We start from the raw sequence: 22,156 nt of genomic DNA on the forward strand, positions 1-22,156 counted from the left end.
TGTGCTGCTGGTTCCCCTTGCAAAAAAAAAGACAACTCCGTGTCAAGAGTTCTTCCTGAAAACATTAAAAATTGCGGAGAATTTCAGGCTGTCTCTGGAGAGGTCATTCTGCTGAGAAACATTTGTATATCTCAGATTATGATGACTCTACAGGTTCTCTGTGAGCCAACATGTCCTAAAGAGACACAGGGTAATCATACAGTAACTTAAGTGGGAAGGAGCCTCTGGAGTTCAACTGATCCAACCCTTCACAGATGTTAGAAAGAGAAATGAAGAGGGAGAAGACCATGGAGTAAACAAATAGGCCTATTATACTCAGCTGAAAGCTATGGGAGCCACAATTTTAGTTGTCAGGTGTCTGGATATATATGGTTAGCTGCAGACTAGGCTGTGAACCTTTCTTTCTGTATGATTGAAGGTGTTAGGTACCCAAATGCACAGATGTTGTTCTGAGTATAATTGAAGTTCAGCTGTGGTTTCTGATGGACTCTGCATGTTCAAGCATTCAGTCTCTCTGTTCCAGACACTGTCACTGGGGCTTCTAGCAGTATTTGAGAATGTCAGCTTTGTCTGGCAGAGGTGGCTGTGCCAGGTGTTGTGCAACCAAGTGATCAAAAGGCTCTCAGCACAATCTCTAGCAAAGGCAGAGAAATGCTTTTTAATCCTAAACTACCCTCTGCTCTGGTGCCTGCCTTCTGCAATTCTCAGATGTGCAAAACCTTGCTGAACTAGATTTTGTAACCAAGAATACATTCCCAAAGCAGACCAGATGGGTGAAAGTCATTACAATTCAGTAGCCAACAATTTTCTCTTCGTGCAGTGTCACAAGTTCTGCTGAATGAGGACACTGTGAAATGCTCAATAGTATCTTAGACATTTATCTAGGACACGCTACACATGAGATTCTATATTAATAGCAAAGCCTTTTTTTAACATAATCCTTTAAATACCTTGGAGGTCATTTTTACTTTTAAAAAACTACAGATTTTCCTGGTATATACAGACTTACTTGTTAGTTTGAAAAATTCTTGTCATAGAGTATCTTCTACAGCAAATGGAATAAGGAGAGATAACTGTCAAGGAGCTTGGAAACTCATAGGATAAAGGAGGTTGTTTTGAAGAAGCACAGAAATATTTTGTAAAAGAAAACTGTAGTGATTATGGTCTGTTTGCAAAAAATGTAGTGGTTGAGTTAGCTGCAGCACCAAGGAACAGGGACAAAACTGCCACTGTAAGTGCCAATCTGAATTCACCACTGTTACCTTCTATTGTCAAGGCACTTTTTGGGGTAAGATATTTTGGTCTGTACTTGGAAATCCTGAATTCCCTGACCATGTGTTGTGATGATAACATTTTCCTCATCTGTCAGTCTGTTTTCTTCACTTCTGTTGGCTGACAACAATCACACCAATTAATAATTGCAAGAACATTGACTGGCAGCACAGCTGAACAAACCCAAGTGTGTTTGCCAGAAATGAACACCTGATTGCACCTGGATTCACATTTCCAATGCCCAGTTTCAAACTTACACACTAGAATTGATTGTGTGCAAAGCTGAGCTGTTTCCCAGCACAGATTCCACTCCCCACACCTCTTTCCTTCCCCTCAAACACATTTTTGTTTTGAGCAGCTGTCAGAGGAGCACTGAGAGGTTTTTGCTTTGCTTTCCTTGCTGTAGAAGTTTAAATTCAACCTCTGTAGGAAGTTCCAAAGGCTTCTCTTAGAGAACAACTGTGAAATAAGCTACCCAATAGTGAATTGTTTTAACCAAATAAATCAGCTTATCTTCAGGCTTCACATTACCCTGTCTGTTAATGGTCAGTGTAATCACATAAACAAAGAATGCTGAAGAACTGGATTTATTTACAAAGTTCCCATCATAAGTGTGACAGAAGTTCCTACCTTTACTTTTCTTGGTCAGTTCTTGCTTTCCAGCCTGGCCTGAGAAGAGCTGGTTTTGGGGAATGGAATGCCTGCAGTGTGGGTTTTACACCTTTCAATGAACACACTCTAGATCTCTAAGATCTAAATCTCTAAGAACATACAGGTAGTGAAGGTTGCCCTCTCTTCCCCTGCCAAGTGTCCTTTACAGACAGGAGGAACAATCCAAAGGAATTTGCAGAGAATTCCTTGGTGAGAACTAATCCCAGCCTGAAGTAGCTCCTTTTCTCTGTAGGAATGAAAATAGACCATATAGATTCCTCTATGGATATGTATCTCTCTACTTAGTAAATGCATTGTATTGCAAAAGATATGGCAATGTGAAATAGAAACCAGTTGATGTGAATATTAAAACTGTAAATTAGAAGGCTGGATTACATCGTGTTTTAAAAACAGCCTAAAAGGAAAAATCCCTTTTTTTTTTTTAAGGAAACATCATGTTTATTTTAGCATTCTTTTAGCATAGTGTAATGAATTATGGGAAGAGAAAGTGCTTTTTAATGAGATTAGATTGCTTGATGTAGTGAAAATTATTTCTTATTCACTTCATGATCCTGCCTCACATTTCTGCTTCAGTTTCTGAAACCAGATGTTTTATGTCCCAAACTGATAGGTTATATTAATAGTTCCTCAACAAGCTGTGATGTAGCATTTCACAGCACATAAAAAGCAGGTCTCAAAAGAAGATAATACCCACTTCCCATGCAATGGGGCACAAAGCTGCCAGCAGTTAGGATTTCTTGCTTTATTTGTATTAAATGTTGATGATCTGTGTAGCAAACATTGTTTTTTTTAAACTAATGAGCTGCAGCCTGAGAACTATGAGGATAACCACGTCTGTGCGTGTCACAGCTCCAGCTTTTGCCTGTCACATTGCTCCTCTGTTACAAATGTTGGCTAAATGAGGTTTTTCCATATTTTATTGCATTGTTCCTGCGAAGTTGTTGGCAGTGGTTTTCAATTGCATCATGTTTCTGCCTACAGTATCTCTCTCCTGTAATTCTGGTAGGAATTGCAGGCTGTTGAGACAGGAATTGTTTTGCAATGTCAGGGCCAGGCTGAAGGAAACCAGCAGCAGGAGCAGCACAAAACAGTTGGATCAAAATCCATTTTGTCTCTATTGCTGCAGCACAGGCTGATAGTCTGCAAGTGTGGAGTAATCACGGGGTGAAAAGAACCCAACTGTGGTATCCTGCCTCTGCATGTAATGTGATTACCATCAAAGAAGGAGGTGGAAGCAGCTGAAGGAACAAATCCAAAACTTCCCTGAGACACCATGGCAACAGACCCCTCACAGGGACAGCAGGAAGCGGGGCCTGGCCATTTCAAAATGAAAATTGCTTTGAATGACCTTCTGTTTACTGAATGCCAGGTGCCTCCTTAAAACCTGATGGTCACAGGGACAGTTTCAGATGTTCAGGGTGTAGTGCAGTGCATGCTGCAAGCCTGAGCCTTCAGGGGACTGGAGAGAAGGGAAAAGATTGTGGAAAATACTTAAATATTTGGATACCACAGATGTGTTCATGCAGCAGAATGGAGGTACTGTTTATCCCTTATCCTTGGAGTGTAGTTACAAGAATGTAAGATCTTGGGAGTCAGAAGGATGTTCCTGTTCTGTGAGAATGGTGAATAATGACAGTGCTGTGTGTATCTATGAAATTTAAAAGTAATCTTGTGTACACATTTTGTTCACAGCAGGAATTTGAGGAGCATTCTCCTGCCAGCACCTACATTATTTCTAGAAAGATTTTATGGCTCTTCACTGCAATACAGCCTTCACATCTGGTGCAGCTAATATATGTTGTACTGAAAAATGTCCCTGATGAGTTATATCTGCCTAAAATACTTTTTCAGAATAATAAATGCTCCATTTCTTCTTGAAATTTTCCCTGCACAAATGAGCCACCTGGGTTATCACAGTTCTTAAGGATGTCTTTTCCCATTGTTTTATTTTAGAATGATTTTTAGATACATTTGCAGAATTTTACATTTAAAAACCAGGCTAAACTGGATCTGCAAATAAATTAAGTCTGTTAGTTGGGAAGAATAACATGAATTATGATATGATTTCAGATTGACCATGGGGATGCACCTTCTGAAGCTAACAATGAACCCAGGCCAACACCAGCAGAAAATGGGGTAAATTTCACTGCCTCCCTCACACCGAAACCAGCAACTCAAGTTGTCCACAGCCAGCCAGCACCAGGTAAAGAAAAAAAAAAAAAAAAAAAAGTCCCATCTTTTTAAAATTAGTCTGGATAATAATTTTTCAAGTGCTTTGTGTTTAAAGAACAAAGGTGGGAAGTTGTGTTTGTTTTGTTTGTCTAAAATAGACAGAAACTTTCCCAACACTTCTCTGCTTCAAATATACAAATATTTTCTACTTAACAGTTGCATTACTGGTGAAACTGAAATTCATTATAAGCAAGAAAATGTGCTGGGGTTTTGTTGTTGTTGCAAGTACAGGAATGTCTTGCACTTGTTTTTACAACTATTCCTAATTTATGCATGTAGTTACATCTTAGTCCCCACACAAAAGACTGTTCTTAGGCACTTCTGTGTTTTGTATTTACACATCTCCTACAGCAAATGCTTGTTGAACACTGTGTTTATATTTTTATGACTGCAGTCTCTATAGGCAGGATCTCATTGACTTGCAAGGAACTGGATTCATCCTGTGTCCAGGAATTTTGCACTGATGCCATAATGTGTAATATAGTTGTACTGTCAGCCTAATGCCACTCAAATGGCTCATGTGAGGAGTATCAGGGAGTTCAATCCTCCTTATCAGTAAAACAACACAGCTCAGGTGGGTTTTTGGAAGGTCACCTTTCTGTGTTGGGTCAGAGGATTGATGTTTTCATGTTGCTCCTCTCCTGCTCAAAAGATGTATTTTTTCCAGTGATTAATAACTGCCCATGTCAGGGTGTGTCCCCTGTCACCTGCTGTGTTTTAACACTCAGCACTGTCCTGGCTGTTGTTTTAAAAGAATTGGGATTAAACATCTCCTTTACCTCTAGGTTCTGTGAAAGCACCTGCAAAGACAGAAGATCTTATCCAGAGTGTCCTCACAGGTAATATTTACACAGATTACACTGCATGAACTGTTACCCCTGCCCTTAGAGGGGCAACACGTTGCGACCTGGGTGCGGACCCTCACAGCAGGCAGCAGCTTGGTGAAACGTGGAATGCTCTTTATTATCTGATTCCAATAGCTTGTATACATTTTGTACAGAGGGCCAAGATTGGCCCAAAGAGGTTACAACCTCCTGACTCCATTGATCAATATGACCATCAGTCAAGTTCTCTCTGAGAACAAGAATGCAAAACATACTGATAAATTCTAAGAATACAATATTGTTTACATGAAGCAGCGTGAGAAGCTGCTGCAAAGACTCAAACACTTGAAAGCAAGAAATGCAGGGACGACACATGAACAATAAGCTTTCAGGAAAAACATCTTTTTTATGAAATAGGCCACCTGGCATAGGCATTTCTTCCAGTGAGTAGGACTGCAGTAACTCCTAGAAAATGCACATGCCAAGTGTACTTGCTCAGGTTTGAAGTAAGCAATGTTTGGGCACATTCCGTGAGATGGGATGCCAAGAGGGAATTTTTTAGAAATTGTTGTAGTCTCACAAGTACCAAGTTACCATCTAACACAGAAGAAGGAGCAGCATTATTGTGAGAACAGAGGCTAAATTTGTTCTGAATGTAGTGAATAGTAGTGGAACCATTTTATTCCAGTGCTTTCAAGCCAGTTAGCTTATTTCAGGTAAAATTACTCAGTTTATGCCATATTTCCTTTACTCACAGTAAACAAGCAGGTTTTGTTTCATTCCTGCTCATGGCAATCCCTGGCTCCTCTGACTGAAATCCTACACTGCTGGAAAATTGAAGTGGCTTTTGTTGTTATCCTTGCAGAAGTGGAAGCACAGACCATTGAGGAGCTAAAACAACAGAAGTCCTTTGTTAAGCTTCAAAAGAAGCACTACAAGGAGATGAAGGACCTGGTGAAGAGGCACCACAAGAAAACCACGGACCTGATCAAAGAGCACACGGCAAAGTACAATGAGATCCAGAACGACTACCTGCGGCGGAGAGCGGTGCTAGAGAAAACCGCCAAAAGGGACAGCAAGAAGAGGTGGGTGAGACACAGCCTGCCTCATCAGCATGCTACTGGAGAGCCTCACTCAGGCCTTCTTTTACAGTGGAGGTGACAGAGCACAGGAAAAATCAAAAGCAGCAGATTCCTGGTTAATGGGGGGAGATGAGAGTGTTGGCTCTGTGTCAGAGCCTTGGAAAAACTCAGGCTACAATAGAAGGCATCAGATGTAGAGTTAGGGGAAAGAAGCACCTGCAGATAATAAACATCTGACTGCTGTTTGAATCATGATTGATCCAGACCACTTGGGGATCCCTTAATGGTTGCTTGGCTTTGCCTCTGCATGAACACCCCTTCTGTGCTTTCTCTTTCCAAGCCTTGCACCACCCTCTCTCTTTCTCTGTCCTGATACAAGTTTCATATTATTTATTTATTAATTCTTTAGCAGTGTGAAATGCAAAGGCTCCAGTGAATCCTTACTAACCTTTCCACAATTATTGCCTTGTTTTTATGGTAAGGAACTGTTAATAAAGATCAGTTCATAACTCCTGGCAAAGCATATACATTCATGGAGCCAATCAGTGTCAGATACTCTTGCAACTGAACTTTTCTTTCTCCCATTGGTGCATCCTTTTAACATAATTTATTTTTTAAAGTTACTAGATAAGCACAAAAGCCTGCTTAACTTTAACATGAAATTGATGAAGCTGCAGTTCTTATATATGATGATATTGAATGAACTTTTTTTTAAAAAAATTGCTTTTTAGTAGGAGATGATCAGAGAAAAAGGCTGCAGGCCTGCTCTGGCTGCCAACCTTGTTGATAGTACCTGTAAATGTAAGTGACTGGGACTCAGGCCGTAACTTGTCCCTGGGCAGGAACTTATTAATTTTTCTGCTTTCCTGATGACAGAATGTCATTGAGCTTAATAAGAGCTTGACACTCACAATATATCTGTGTCCTGCTGGCCTTCACCATTGCCAGTTTTCAAGCTTTCAGGTTCTGTACTTGAGTTTAACAAACTCGTTTTAATGACTGGCTGTCAACTTCAAGCACAGGGATATTTTATCTGCAGTGTTTTCCATCACCAAAGCGTGTGACAGACAGTGGCAGGCAAAACAACAGCACATTTCTCTCTTTCCTCCTATTCACATCTAAGCAGAAAAATCAAGCTGAATAAATAAAATGACTCATTTGTTTTTGAGCGAAAAAGGATTTGAGATTTTTTTTACTGTGTTGTGATCTGACTGCAAACCATTGATGATGTCAGGCAGACTGCTCCACTGCAGTCTCCTATGTGGAGCTGCCATAGTGGTGTCACAAATGCGGAGTTTTATGTGCAGATACAGACAAGTCCGGAGGTGAAATTTTAAAAAAGGCACGAATATGTTTTCAGGGATTTTTGAGCTTGCAAGTACATATTATCTCAAGCAACAGACTTCTAATGGAGCACTGCATCCCAAGCAGAAAGGGGATTTTATAATTTTAAATTATTGCTGACACTACTTGCCTATAATTGCAAAGTATAAATCCCTACTTCACAGGAGTCTCTCTTTCAAATGGCCATAAAAATGCCTTGCCTTGGTCAGGAGCAATCTCTGCTTTCTGCCCTTGTCTAAAACTGAGCCAAGATTCAGTAAAGCCATTGTCTACAGGAAGTTTGAAATATTTATTTATACACATGCACAAGTGTTTTGTTGGTGTTGCTCTGAAGTTTCTGTAATGATCATGTCCTAATAAAAACAACCAATATTTTAGCCAGTGTTTAGAAATAGGCCTGATTTCTTTTTTCCAGAATACAAGAGAAATGTCAGCTTTAAATTATGTGTTGTGTAATGGCATAATATGCTGACTGCAATATTCATTAATGCTGTCTTCTGGCTCTGTAATGTTTAAATTACCCTCACCCATCACACTGACACCACTTAAACTCTTAGCAGAATATTCAAATACAATAAAAATACAAGAAATAAAAGGAGGCTACCTTGGGATTGGTGTCCTCGGGCGGATGAAAGCAGGATCACATTATTTCAGGTGAAGTAACTCTAAGTGACAGCAGCTGCACACTTGAACCTGGGAGAGAGAAGAGAGGCAGAGCCAGTTCTCTGCATTGTAATCTCAGCACATTTCTGAGGAGCAAACTCATTTTTCTCCCCGTGTCAGCCCTCCCTGTTCAAGGTTTTGTTGTTTTGTCCATCTCCTGCGCTGTTCTGACGTTTCCCAGGCAACTGATTTAGCACCTGAGCATGGCAGTAAACACAGCAGCAGAGCAGGGACACAGCATCATCTTATTTTTTTAGTATATTTTCCTTGGGTTTGGTTTAGTGCTGGCCTAAGAGTGATACTGGGTTTGCTGCTTATTTTTCTCATGGGCAGTTTAGTGTCATCATATCTCCTTTCACAGTTACATCTATACTTCCTTCTGTCTTAACAAAGAGTAAAACAGACCCAAACTATTCTTTAGTGTTGCTTTTTAGCTTCCTTGCTGTGTTTTTCCCTTGCTCCTGAGAGTTGCCTGTCTGAGGTTTGCTCCTCACTGGGGTGTGAACTTTCCTTCTGAAGTCAGCAGCCCATGGAGCACTTTCCTGTGTGTGCTATGTATGGCATTTCCTGAAGGGGGGAGAAAACGCCAAATAAAGGGATGTTCCTACCATGTGAAGTATTTGGTAAATGCAGATGTAACATTAGGCTTTAAAATTTATTGCTGAGTGCTTGCAGGGATGACTCGGTTCCCAAAATACTCAGCATTCACCCTGTCTGCTGAAGGCTCTGCAGCTTTGAAGTTCAAGTTATGTCTGGAAGTGGATAAACAAGTTCCATGAGCATCTGTTCCTGGGAAATCTTGGCAGTTGTGTTTGTAGCTCACTTATAGTAAGTCTGGTTGACACCACCCTGGTGGGTCAGTGAAATGAGGTTTAAAAGCCATAGCCATGCCATTAATAAATCATTAATAATTTCTTTTTAATTAAATTATTGAACTTACTAAAATAACCTATCTTCTTGCTCTGTGTGTGGTGCTGAGGAACTTATTAATGGAGTATTTATAACTATCTGACTTAAAAAGGCAAATTTAAACAAATTGAGGCAGGGTGTGGGTGCCTGGTGACCGACACCCCTCGGGGTGTGCTGTGTCCTTGCAGGTCTGAGACGAGCAGCCCCGACCACAGCTCCTCCACCATTGAGCAGGAACTGGCTGCACTGGACTCTGAGATGACCCAGAAGCTCGTGGAGCTGAAGGAGAAGCAGCAGCAGCAGCTGCTGAACCTCAGGCAGGAGCAGTATTACAGTGAGAAGTACCAGAAACGGGAGCACATCAAGCTGGTAGGTTTGTGGTGTTGAGCTCAGGGTGAGCACTGATGGCACCAGGACAAACTCTCATTCACTGGGGCTTCCTCCTACTTGGAATCCCTGCCAGAGCTTCACTTCCCTGTGCTCTGCTGCAGCTTCAAGGGGCTGTTGTGTCACTTTGTCACTAACATTTCCAGCACCTTGGAAGGCTTTGAGTGGAAGGTACAAAGGCAACAGCATTATTGCTGCCTCTGGTTACATAACTCTCGTCTTACTGCAGCTTTTGGATGATGCTCCTCTTTTTGTTCTGCCACTTTTTCAAACCTGCAACACACAAGGAGGCAGGATTAGCCAGAAAATAAATCAAAACACCATGAAAATAGCTTGAAACGTTCCCCAGGACAGAGGGCTGTGCCAAAGAGTGTTCCTGTGGCAGATGAAGGCTTTAAGGGGATGCAGTACATTTTCTGTATATGGTGAAGAAATGCTTTGCATTCACTGATCCAAGTCAGCTTTGTTTTTACAGCTGGAGTTTGGCTGACAACTCGAGCAGGATCATAGGCCCTCTGAGCTGAAATAGAGGAGCTTGGGCAGATGGAAGCTGATGCTAATGGATATTCGTAGGCAGAAATGAATATTTTTAAATGGTGTTATGGGAGTGGAAGCTGTTTCTCAACTCCAGACAACCTCCTCTTGCCATTTTTTCTATTATCTGATGTTTTGCCTCTCTCCTGTTGGATGAAGTGATTTGTCTCCTGTGCCAGAAAGAGCAGGTCAGAGGAGTGATTTGTGTGTGGATATTGCTCAGCAAGGCCCCTGCACAGAGTGATTTCCATGGATCACAGCATGGAGCTGGGATGTTTGTCCCCATCCCTATGTGAGTCACAGCTGCTCCAGGGGTGGCTGTATGGACACAGTTACCTGCAGCACAGGGGGACAGTCCCCATCCCAGTAACAGCTGGTGGCTGCATCTCAGAGATTTGAAGTTTTATTTAAAAAGAGCCATTTTAGACCCACACTTGGGCTTATGAGGTAGATAACTCTTTCCTCATTCCAAAATGGGAAATGGCATTTCTCAAAGCAAAGGTACATTTCTGGCATTATCCTGTTAGGTGGTGGCACAGTAAATGCATTTTGTAGCACAGAACTTCTGGGCATTTTCACTCTGAGCTGTGCAGGAGTTAATATTCCAATTAAAATTTGCCTTTCAGCTGAGAGATTCTTTCCAATGCCTTTCTTTTGGAGGAGAGCCTATTGTTGATACCTTTCTACATTTATCTAAGGAATGAAAAGTTGGATCAGACCAGCTCTGCCTTGTTATACATTCCTGGTTCATCACCCTCAGAGGGTGATTTTACAGAATCAGACTTAGCTAGAAGGATGATCAAACCAAATGGGTCCCATTTCCCAGTTTATTCACTGTTCATTGAACTGGCACAGGAGCCCTGCCCATGACTCCTCTCCTGTCAACTTCCCCACCACAGGCCTGGCTTTTGTTACTGGTTTGGGCACAAAGGAGATTGAAACCACAGATTTCAAACCAATGGCTCAGAGCTTTTTCATTCTGTGACCAAAATGTAGGTTGTGCTTCTCTGTGCTTGGCTTTCAGAACTGTCCTGCCTGATTTTCAACATCCCCCTGACCACCCCAAAATCCAAACCATTCCTTGTAATAATCCTCATTACACGAGGAATGTTTTCAGCCCTCCCAGAAAAACCTGGAAATTCAGTGACACAGGAATTCAGTTGGCAATTACCATTGTGTCAATTCAATTTGTGACCCCTTATGATTTTTCACAGGCATTTTCATTCCTAGCAAAGGTAAAATACTCGACATACATCTTGGTTTTACATTTAATATTGTGAGACTGTATCACCTTGATGTACAGAGAAGTAGCAGTTTCTGTGTGAGTTGTATATGCAGCATTCTGGCTGAACTCCACAAGTTAATAATGTGTTTGCACTGATAATAATGTTTACTGGCTTTTGATCATTGGTGATTAATCTGGGAATGGCACAACACTTTTGTGTCTGCTGCCGACTTTTGAGAAAATTTAGCTGCCTCTGTGATGTTTAGCTGAAAATACATATTTTTTATTTCTTGGGGTTTTTTTTCCCAGCTAATTCAGAAGCTGACAGATGTAGCAGAGGAGTGTCAGAACAACCAGCTAAAGAAACTGAAAGAAACATGTGAAAAGTAAGTTCCCTTTATCATTGATTGCTGCTCCTTGTGGGATTTGTTTAGATAACTTTTTGAACTTCCCTTTATATTCCATACTTTAGGGAAAAGAAAGAACTGAAGAAAAAAATGGACAAGAAGAGGCAGGAGAAGATCACAGAAGCAAAGTCCAAGGATAAAAATCAAATGGAAGAGTAAGCATATCCCTAGATCCATAGCCTTATACAAGATTTTTCACAGCTGGTAAATCAAAGAAAGATCTCAACCCTAAATCCAAGACAGCCTTTAGTCAGACCTCACCAGAGTCCTTTCCCTGATAATAATTTCATTTCCTGGGGCTAATGCAATCTCCTGTTCTGTGGGCAGGGAGAGCCTGGGGCAGCAGCAGTGGTGTGTGGAGCAGGTTTGTTCCTGGGAGCACCTCATGGAGCAGTTCCCCAAAATGCTGTTCATGCAGACACTGTTCCTCTGAGTACAAATAGCCTTAATGCTCCTGTTCCTGCAGGGTTGGATTTCTATTTGTGACTTGTCTTTTCTTTCTAACTCCATTAAAGCTGCTCTCTCAGAAGAAATGGCAGCACCACACTGTGAGGTTTATTCTGCTTTTGGGATAAACTCTCCTCAGACATTGCTAATGATCCTCCACCAGTGACAGTGACACTCTGGCGGGGAGACAGGGGAGAGCTGAGCTCTGAGGGTGCAGTGTCCCTGTGCAGGCACAGCAATACTAATTTCATTTATGCACCCCCGGACAACACAAACTGCAGTCGTGCAAGTTGATTATGTTCTTCCCAAGGGCACAGTGTCTAGGTTTGTTTGTCCTCCTTCATTTGTTTTGGCAAGCAGCTCAAAAAGAAAATGGAGCATTTTAATCTTGCACTGCTATTCTTGTTACCAGTCTTTACTTTAGAGCAGTTAAAAATGCAAGAGAAACAAACAAACAAAACAACAAAAAGAAACTCTCTAATGTTTGAGTTTTACCATGTAACAGAGGCACAACTGTGTTTGGTTTTCTGCAGGTAAAAGAGTTTACACAGGTTTTGGAGCCTCTCAAGAGAGAATCTGTATTTGGTAACACTGAAAGGAAATCAGACACAAACAGTGAAGTGTTTCAGGTAGTTTAAGAATCAAGACATTAAAATTTTAATAAGCATCCTATTAAAAAAAAAAAAAAGAATAATTTATTGTGAAAAAGAGGGAGAAATACATTATATAGTTAGAGCTGTTCAGAGGGCATGGAATTCATATTAGAAAAAAGCAATTGGCCATTATAGAAATGCTGCAGCAGTAAAAATCAATTGCAGTAGGAAATGATTTGCTGAGAGGTAAATGAGGCACTAGTGAGAAAGGCTCTGGGACAGACAAGTAGCAGTTCTTTTCTCTTTCCCTTTCATTTTTTTTCTCATTTTTCCCAAGGACTTTCCTCTCTCAGGCTTTTCAAAGAGCCCTTGAGAGAGGTGAGCTGGGTACTCTATGGGCAAGTCAGCTTTCCCCTGTCTGTGACACAGCTTGTCCTCACTCTGGGAGTAGGGCAAAGAGGTGTGAGACCTTCTGGTGAATCCCTTTTGAATCACTCTGGCTACTGTTGTTCATCTAAAGCTTTTACACAAGTTTGGGAAGGAATATTACACATAGATAATAATCCATTGTTTTAATTGTTCTTAATGTTTTTACACCCAGCCAGGGCTTGCCTAAATCCTCCTGATTTTAGTGCCACCTGAGGAACATTTCACTGGTCTCAGCTGAGGCAACCAGGATTTGGAGTAACTCTCCTGAAACTGATGGAGTGAAGCAGCCATAAATTGTTATTTTATGTGTATTTACCCCTCTGAGGGGTTCCTGTGTTCAGCCTTTGACTGATGGTTATCAAATAACTCTCTGAGTGTGACATAAAGCTCAGCTCTATGTGGGGGCCAGGCTCTGCCCCTGAGGCATCTTTGTCCCCTGACTGTCACCAGCAGTGAGAGCTGCTCCTCTGCCACAGAGTGGCACTGTGCCTCTGCTCAGGGTTCTGCAGCTCCCAGGCTGACGTGTGGGAACAGCAGCAGCACTTGGAAAACATTGCATTATCCTGTGGGAAAAGCTTGTTGGGGAAGAGTAGGGGGGACATTGTGCAGGTCATGGGCAAGTGTGAGCCCTTCGTGCAACAAAGGTGCAGCCTGGTACAGGGACACGTTCAGGGAGTACAGGAAAGTCAATGAGGTAGATCCTCAAACGTGGCTTTGGTGAGGCAAAGAGCTGCAGGGAGTTAAATACATCTGTGTGATGTGACTGACTCCAATAACCACTGGAATGCTTCCCTCAGGGAGAAGACGGAAATGATCCGCTCCTACATCCAGGAGGTGGTGCAGTACATAAAGAGGGTATGTCAGGCCAGGGGGGGATAAAATGTCACCTTTCGTCTTTTAGATTATATTCAACTGCAGGTTCTAGGCTTCAGCATAAAGATTCCACACCTTCTGACTTTTAGCAGATGCAGTGAAGATTTTGCTTCACATTCCAGTTAAAGGAAAACTGGGATTTCAGACAGCTCCTCATTAATTGTTAGTCAGCATTTGGGGGATGGTGCTCAGGAGGGAGGATTTTAATACAATTTCATCTCTGAATATCCTATGTGTGTTCATGGAAGATGCACCCATTTGTGTAGTGGGCTTGCTGTCTCACTAATGCAAAGATTTCATAGGGAAAAGTCAATGAACATTTAATTGCAGAGTGTATTTTAGCTTTAATTGCATTTGTACAGTTACTGAAATGTAAAAAGCATTCTGTGAGTTCTGTAAACACAAATTAAAGAATTCCATTACAGTTGTTAGCTTTTCTGAAGCTACAGGTGGTTCACTCCGGGCTGTAATCATGCACTGCAGTGCTTTGGGGTGTCAAATCACTATGGAATGTGTGCAGCCACTGAATTCTCCTCTTAATACCCATGCAAAGAAAGTTAGTTTCAAAAGTTGGCCCATTTTTGCTTTAGAAGAGTCTTGATTTAGGAAGCAACCTAAAGAATTAGCAAAGTAAGTAGATTTGTGTCTGAGTGCATTATAAAGTGAAGCCCCGAATTTATAATTTGATAACATTAGAAGTCTGCAGTCAGTCCTTTAGGCATTTCTGATCCTGAACCTTACATGTGCAATCTGATATTTCATGTCCACACCCGACTGTTGAACAGTTGTGCTCAGGGATGCTTGAGGCAGTGGTGTGTAATTTGTGTCATTTTATATTAGAATTATTCATAGTTTTGAAGATAATGTTTTAATTTTGATGGGTGGAATGTTTGTTGGGGAGGAGGTGGGAGAGTGATGATGTGCAATCCATTAAAAAGACTCTCTGGTCTTTTCTGACAGCTAGAAGATGCTCAGAGTAAAAGGCAGGAGAAACTTGTAGAAAAACACAAGGAGATTCGTCAGCAAATACTGGATGAAAAGCCTAAGGTAAAGAGTTTTTGAACATATGTTACACTGCTAAAATTGTCCTTCAGGAGAGAAAGAACTCTTGCTGCAGGTAGGCTGATGTTTAAACATGAGAGAATCCACTTACAACATCAGAGCCACGCTCACTGACACTCAGGGTGGGAGAAGTCAGCCCCGTGTAGGCACCACCTCAGGCCCAGCTGTCGTGGGATCAGGGTTATTTTTCAGCACTCAGATTGTTCAAGAGCTGTCAGTGTAAAAGGTGCTGTGACCAGCAGAGTGTGCCCTTCCCTCCCCTGTGCCTGAGCTGCACAGAAGCAAAACACAGTTCCCATTGAAAGGAAAAAAAGATATCTCCTTAGCATGCTGCCCCTAGGTCCTGCTGAGCATCCCTCAGGATGGATTTCTGGGAAACAACGAGCTTTTATACAATAATCATGCTTTGTGTTCTACATTGCTTGCTGGATTTCCTCTATTTGATTTTATGCACTGCATCTACATGTAACATTTTGAAATGCATGTTTTGATCCTTAAGCCTGGGGGACTCACTCTTGCTCCAAGTGGGGATGGTGGCAGTTTTGCCACCAACTTCAGTGGAGACAGTTCAGAGTCCTGCACTTGTACATGATTTTCTTGTAGGAAGACCTAGGTATAATCAGACTTCCACAAGGAGGGAGATTTGTTTTCAGCAGGGTTCATACCCAAGTATAATTCTTCACAGCCCACTGTGTCATGTCTGCTTTCATTTTATCTACTCTTGCTCAAACATGTGTCCTTGGCTTCAGTTCTCATTCCTTGTCTGTGTCCACAGTCCCAATGTTTCTGTGCCTGTGTTACAGCTTGAATTCTAGCACTGGCTGTGAATTGATCAGTGTTGTCATGTCATCTCTATGAAGTAGCCAGAGAATTAAGTAGGCTAAGGGCTGAATAGCCAGAAGTTTACAATATTTTGGGGAAATAAAAATGTTTGCATTTCCAGTTTTCTACTCATCTTTTAAATCATGTTTATAAATAAGGTGGAACTTTCTGGTGTTGTGGGCATCTAGGTGTAAAAAGTATACATATTTTTATGTTTGGTGCTGTAGGATCATGAGTTTATCAGGCTTGCGAACTGGAATTTAAAGCCTGGAATTTAAAATGCCAAAGAATAGTCAGTGCTTCTAACACCAGCTTTTCCTGGATCCTTGGGCACTCAACTATTCTGTTTGGCTGTGTCCTTCTTTTAATTTATTTATTTACTGATGTACTGAGGGGTAGCATTGTTGTGGTTTGAAAGCAAAATGAATGAGAGGCTCCAAGTCAGAGATATCATTTAATAAGAAGAAAGGTAAAAAGGTAAAAGTAAAATAAAATAAATACAATAACACAAAGGATCACTGACAGAGTCAGAATACAACCTGAGCAGGATGGTGGAAGCAGTCCAGGTGAGGTGCTCTTCCTGAAGCAGTGATCCTGTAGAAAAGGTCTGGTAGCTCTGCTCCTCTGGGAATCCAGTGGATAAGTGCCCTTGCACTGTCCCACATGCCAGCTTATATCCAGGTGAGAATGCTTGGCTCCTCCCCCTGGGCAGAGCATCTCACAATAGCATGAGAAGTGTGAAATGGGTCCTTGATGGCCCATTAACAGAGATAACCCCTGGAGGGAGTTACCTGTGACTCATGGGCCATTAGCAGGAGACACCCCAAAAGTCATTAACAGAAGACACTCCAAAGGCCATTAGCAGAAAAGGCAGGGGGCTTGGGAAAACACTAGCCCACCTGGTTTCAACAGTTCATGAAGATGGTGATAGAATAAATACTTTGTGTACATCCTACACTGCAACCCAGGACAAGCATAAAGCACTGGAAATTCGTCACTGAGGACTTGAGCTGAGGTTGTGCTGGGCCAGCCATGTTTGACTCTTTTCTCAGTTCTCTCTCTGCCCAGTGTCAGGTCCTGGCACAGAGCAGCTCCAGACCCACAGTGCCAGCTCCTCAGCCTGCCCTCCCCATCCCTCCTCGCAGGGATGTGCTCACAGGGCCTGGGTCCAGGGCTTTATCCCTTTCCCACACACTGAAACGGGCACCGTGCTGAATTTATGATGGTATGTGCCTCCTGCTTGCATGAGAGGGCTTAGGGAAAACATAATTACTCATTTTATTAAGTCTCTTTTTATGTTTTGCTCTGTGTCCATATTTCATAGCCATATTTGCCTCCTTGGTGACGGGGCGGATGATATAAAATAGATCAAATGATTTCCCAGCTGAGCAGAGCTGATGTGTTTTCTGCAGGCAGCAAGCTTTTCTGGGGGCTGCTTTTTCAACAACGCAGGCTCTCCTGCTTCAAACACCCACTAAAATTTATGCTGGCTGTGTTAAAAGGCTTTTCTGGCAGCATCAACTCAGCCCCAAACAAAGAGTTTAATATATTAAGAGGGAAAGAATTTTCAGTGTTCTCACCAATAATTCCACTGGAGACAGATCTGCTGTCATCCATCACTGCCATTTGGTTATTTATTAGTGCCTCACAGTTTGTTGTGTTCTGACTCTGCTCAGAGCTCTTTCCCAGCCAGGGAGGATTTTGTGTCACCAAGTGTTGCCAGCACTGCCACAAACTCTCACATTTTGTTGGCTTTTCTCAAAGTATGAGCTTGCAGCTTCCTCTCTTGTAGTGTGTAGGGCACCAGGAGAAAATTTGCCTTTGACTGCTGTCATTTTAGGTAACAGATTTTAGAAACTGCACAACTGGATGCAGTATAGTTCCCTGTCCTGGAGGCTTTTTTGTTTTGTTTAAAATACCACATGGTTAGCTGAAAGTGCTTAACTCAGGACTGATTTACACCCCTAAGCTCTGCCTCTCCCTCATATATATAATTTCTTTCTAGTGTTTGGATGTGAGACTGTTTTGCAGCTTTCATTTGCAGGGCTATTGTATAAGAAAAAGCTTTTATGCTCCTGTGAGAGTTGGAGACTTCTTGAACTGGTACTTTTAGGCTAAAGGTTTGGAAACAGCTTCTTGTGGTCCTGCAGGAGTTGAGGCAGGCATTGGCTTTAGTGAGCCCAAAAGGTGCTTCTGTGTCTGGGTGGGTGATGACAATATCTTTGTGACAAACTGATCTGTGACACTGCAGGAACTGAGTGTTACAGTCAGGTTTGTGTGTATAGAACCAGGCCAGCCCCTCACACAAACATGCTTGGGAAAGGAGACTATCACCTGTTAAGAAGTCAAATGCTGACTTGCCTCTGGGTAAAAACTCCCTAAGTTGCCATTTTGGTGAAATTATATGGGAAATAAAGTTGATTCCCTCCTGCTGGTTTTTCCTAACAGCATCATTACCAAGCAAGGCCATATTGTATTTTCTTTTCTCTCACTCCTTGTTTTTCCTTACCTTATCTACTGGGAGCTCTATTATCAGCAACAACTTGTATTTTCTTTCTCTCCCATCCTACTGCTTTGTCTCCTCCTCTTAGTCACTGATACACATTAGGCTTGTCCTGTCCCTATCTTCTTCCCCCTGGCATCTCTCCTGCCTGGTGTGGAGGCTGCAGCAGAGAGCCAGCTCTGTGCACTGCATTATGCCAGAGCAGGGTGTGATTTTGGATGCTGCACTCCAGCACGTCTGGCACCTGAGCACAGGGAGCATCCAGGATGGGCACAGCCACGGTGTATCTACTGCTTTGTCCTCAACAGTTTGTGCATCAAATGAAACACAAATCAAGTGCATTTCCTTCCCCCTGCACCTTTGCCTCCAACTCCATTGTAATTACAAAAATCAATACACGTGAGACATGACAAGGAATTAATTATTTTCCTGAGAATCAACTCGGTTATAGTAAATAGACCCAAGCCTCTTGCACCTGGAATCAATGAGACTTTTGTTACCTGTGCTTGTGGTCAGAGCTACTCTTAGATCTCAATGGAATACTGAGACTCCTGTGCTCTTGCACTCAGCTCCTGCTCTCAGCAGAGTTGTGGGGATTGTTTTTGGCTCCAGCATGTTCTTACAGCCTCAGCTGTCAAGGGAGGTGTAACTCATGTGGCTCCTCAGTTTGCAGCCCATGTTTCTGCCCACAGCTGCTCTTCTCTGCACAACCCCAGCATAGCCAAGGCCTGCCAGGGAGTCTGGGCTCCTGGAGGGATGTGAAAAATGGCACAGTTCAGGGTGGGGCTTTGTGGGAAAAGGTCCAGCAGATCTACAGAGGCACCAGGAGCTGGGCAGACTTTGTTCTAAGCGTTGCACCTCTGTGGTCTTTCAAGTAAATGAAGAGAATATAAGGCCTTAAGGTGTGAAATTCTTTTTCTTCTCAAAAAGTGTAATGAAAACAATTTTTTCAAATTATAAATCTGTTCTTGTTAATAGGAAATACAAGCACCTGATGCATACTAACTCACTTTCCTACATTTATTATCTCCCAGTTTGGCACCTGTTATTAATTGCACCCCATGGGAGCTGACACTTCCACATCCAATCAAAAATTAATATTAACAATGTACCTGAAAAATTCATGGAGGCACAAAATGATACATACTCAAGTTGCAGAGCAAAATTAACAAGAGGCTGATCTTTTACAGCAGTAGAACCTCTTGTAACTCCAGGGCTGCAGCTTTGGTGCTTCAGGTGAAACTCTTTGATCACCTGGTGTAGGTGATGCTGTTGAGTTAAATGGAGCTGTTCCTTACAGGAGGATCAAACAGAAAATGTGTCCTGCAGCATTTGTAGAAGATATTTCAGCTGCCCTCAGAGCTACTCTCTGCTCATCTGGAAGGGAGCAGCCCTTAGGAACTTTGATGAGTGTTCCAGTGTCACTTGGGCTCCCTGTTAACTCACAACAACAATGCTCTGTTCACCACAATCTCCTTTTTATCCTTGACACCTCTGCAGGAAGCCAGGCTGTCTTTTGGGCAACCTGCACTCAATTCAAACACTTCCAGATGCATTCCAGTTCAACCACAGGCAACTCTTCAAGAATTTTGGGGAGGGAATTTGGAGGAAAAGGTTATTTCAGTTTACTGGGATTCATGAGACTTGCCTGCATTTGGATTGGACAGGGGAAAGTTGTCCTCCCAAAGAAATAGTATTCAGACTCATTGCAAAAACAACATAACAATTATTTGATGGCCAGTGTAATATTTGAGAAGTTCTTCTTTTATTTTCTCCCTGTTTAGGTAAAAATTTCTTTCATTCATTTTTAACATTTTCAGAGTTTAAAAAGAAATCTGTCTTCAATCTGTGGCTGCTAAGCTGAAATGACTTATGGCATTATCTGCCAAAAAAGCAGAGGATTAAGGGGATTGAAATAATTTACTATTTGTTTCTCTGTTCAGCTCTGGGTTTTGCTGCTTGTGTATTCATCAGAGGGGAATAATAAAATGTTTCTCTACCTCATTAAGTAGGCAACAGCAGAGAAATTAATGGAATTTTCATAGCTTCAGTGACCAAGAAATATTTAAAAGAAAAAAAATAAATTATGGAACGAGATTTACAAATCTTCCTGTGACTTGATCTGGCATCTTCCCACTTCTGTATTGGAGCTTGTGTGTACATTTTGGGATGCAGTATTCATGGCCCATTCCCTGCAGGATCTTGGCTCTTTGCTCAGCACCTCTTGACAGTCAGCCCAAACTTCAAACAGCTGAAGCCCTGATGGGATTGAAATCTTGTGTTGCTGCAGTTGCTAAGCTGTCCCCAATTGCAGAGTATTATTTGGGGGAAGTTAGAGTGGTCCCTTCTTTTCTGTTTCTCCCAATGCAATAAATACTGCAGAATGCACTTTGAGCCTGTAAACTGAGTAGTAAATAATCTCACTTCACTCGTTAAAAATAAATAAGGCTGACCTTTATCCTATGCCAGTTTTATACCAATAAAACCTCCTTAAGTTCTCTGAAGCAACTGACATGTCACAGGCCTGAGATCAAAATAATTCAGTCCAGTAACAGGATGCTCAAAGGATTATTTTCAGTTTGGGCCTTGCTTGTTTACATTTTTTTTCACAAATCCACATTTTAAATGACTGTTTATTTTTTCCAACAGAATAAATATTGCAGTGTGAGAATAGGTATCAGGACACAAAAGATACGTCTAACAATTTGAGGTGATATTTGTTGTGTTAATTGAATGTCTTCAGTGTAACTCTTACACATACACCTTCTTGGAAAGATTAACTTTTAAATCAACAGCATCTCATTTCCAGTGTGAACATGCAAAATGCTTTTTAATTTTTTTTACTAAATTCTGATATCACTTCCTTTCAAATAAAATGTCACAAGCTCTTTGTAGGAAAAATGTAAATGTAAAGAAATGCTTTGATGAATGGGACACAGAAAAATGTAATAAATTTAAACTGGAGTTTATTGATAGAGGGAGATATTTTTTCATACATGGGTCATCTTACTGGAAGCCAGAGAAAATCTTGGGTTTGCTCTGGAACTGCAACAAAAGGGGAAATAAATTACCTGAAAGGGGAAACTTTTTTCAGTTTTGCAGCAGTGTAAATCAGAAGGAACATAATAGAGTTACCAGTGTCGCTGGTGATTTAAAGATATTAGTGAGGTCCATAATGGAGGGCATGTGGCAGCCAGACCTCATTTGTGAGGGTTACTGAGATCTTCCTGGATAACATGCTGATAAATGAGCACTGTGAGGGTGTTGGGCTTTTTTAAGAATAGTGATTTCAGAATCCAGCTACTCTTTGTGGACAAAAGAGCTCACAGGAAATTATTTTTTTTAAAAGGCACAAATGTGAGAATTCTTTCTGCAAAAAAACAAAAAAGAAACTCCAGTGATTTGGGTTTTTTCTAATTTGCAAAGTGAATCTGTTCTGTATTCTACCTGTCTCAGGTAAACACATTTCTCCTGTCCCAGCCCACGCTGATTAGTTGGTTAATTTGTCTTCCTGATGCAAAAAAGATGAAATCCAAAGTGGAGATGGGACTGTCCTGCATTCCTAGCTGTTCCCCACTGGTGTCCAGCTTTGTGAGACTCAGCCAGCACTGAGAGGGGGCCCTGCTGCCCAGGAGCTCCACATGGCTGGAGGGAAGGAGAATCTGCTGTTCCCAGAGGATCCCCAGGTTCCACCTGCCCTCGGCAGAAGGTGCAGCCACACCTGGGACAGTTCCTGGGGACAGTGCAGGGCTGAGAGGCACAGAACAGTTTGGGTTGGAATCCAAAAACCCAAACCTTAAACCACCTCATCCCACCCCTGCCATGGGCAGGGACACTTGCCACTGGGCCACAGGCTGGAATCCAGCCTGGAATCCA

The 22,156-nt window shown here is 41.9% G+C and overlaps 1 protein-coding gene across 2 annotated transcripts in view; it reads left to right on the forward strand.

Moving 5' to 3' along the window:
* The window catches only part of PLCB1 (phospholipase C beta 1), a 341,408-nt gene that overhangs the window by 270,462 nt on the left and 48,790 nt on the right, over window positions 1-22,156 (forward strand). For both annotated transcript variants that reach the window (XM_083856221.1, XM_083856220.1), the window contains exons 24-31: window positions 4,015-4,147; window positions 4,962-5,015; window positions 5,866-6,085; window positions 9,187-9,367; window positions 11,454-11,530; window positions 11,617-11,706; window positions 13,818-13,875; window positions 14,854-14,940. In XM_083856221.1, coding sequence (XP_083712347.1) covers window positions 4,015-4,147; window positions 4,962-5,015; window positions 5,866-6,085; window positions 9,187-9,367; window positions 11,454-11,530; window positions 11,617-11,706; window positions 13,818-13,875; window positions 14,854-14,940 — 900 coding nt within the window. The remainder of the gene's footprint in view (window positions 1-4,014; window positions 4,148-4,961; window positions 5,016-5,865; window positions 6,086-9,186; window positions 9,368-11,453; window positions 11,531-11,616; window positions 11,707-13,817; window positions 13,876-14,853; window positions 14,941-22,156) is intronic.

The sequence above is a fragment of the Zosterops lateralis genome (assembly GCF_965231275.1).
Source record: "Zosterops lateralis genome assembly, chromosome: 3".
NCBI classification, from domain to species: Eukaryota; Metazoa; Chordata; class Aves; order Passeriformes; family Zosteropidae; genus Zosterops; species Zosterops lateralis.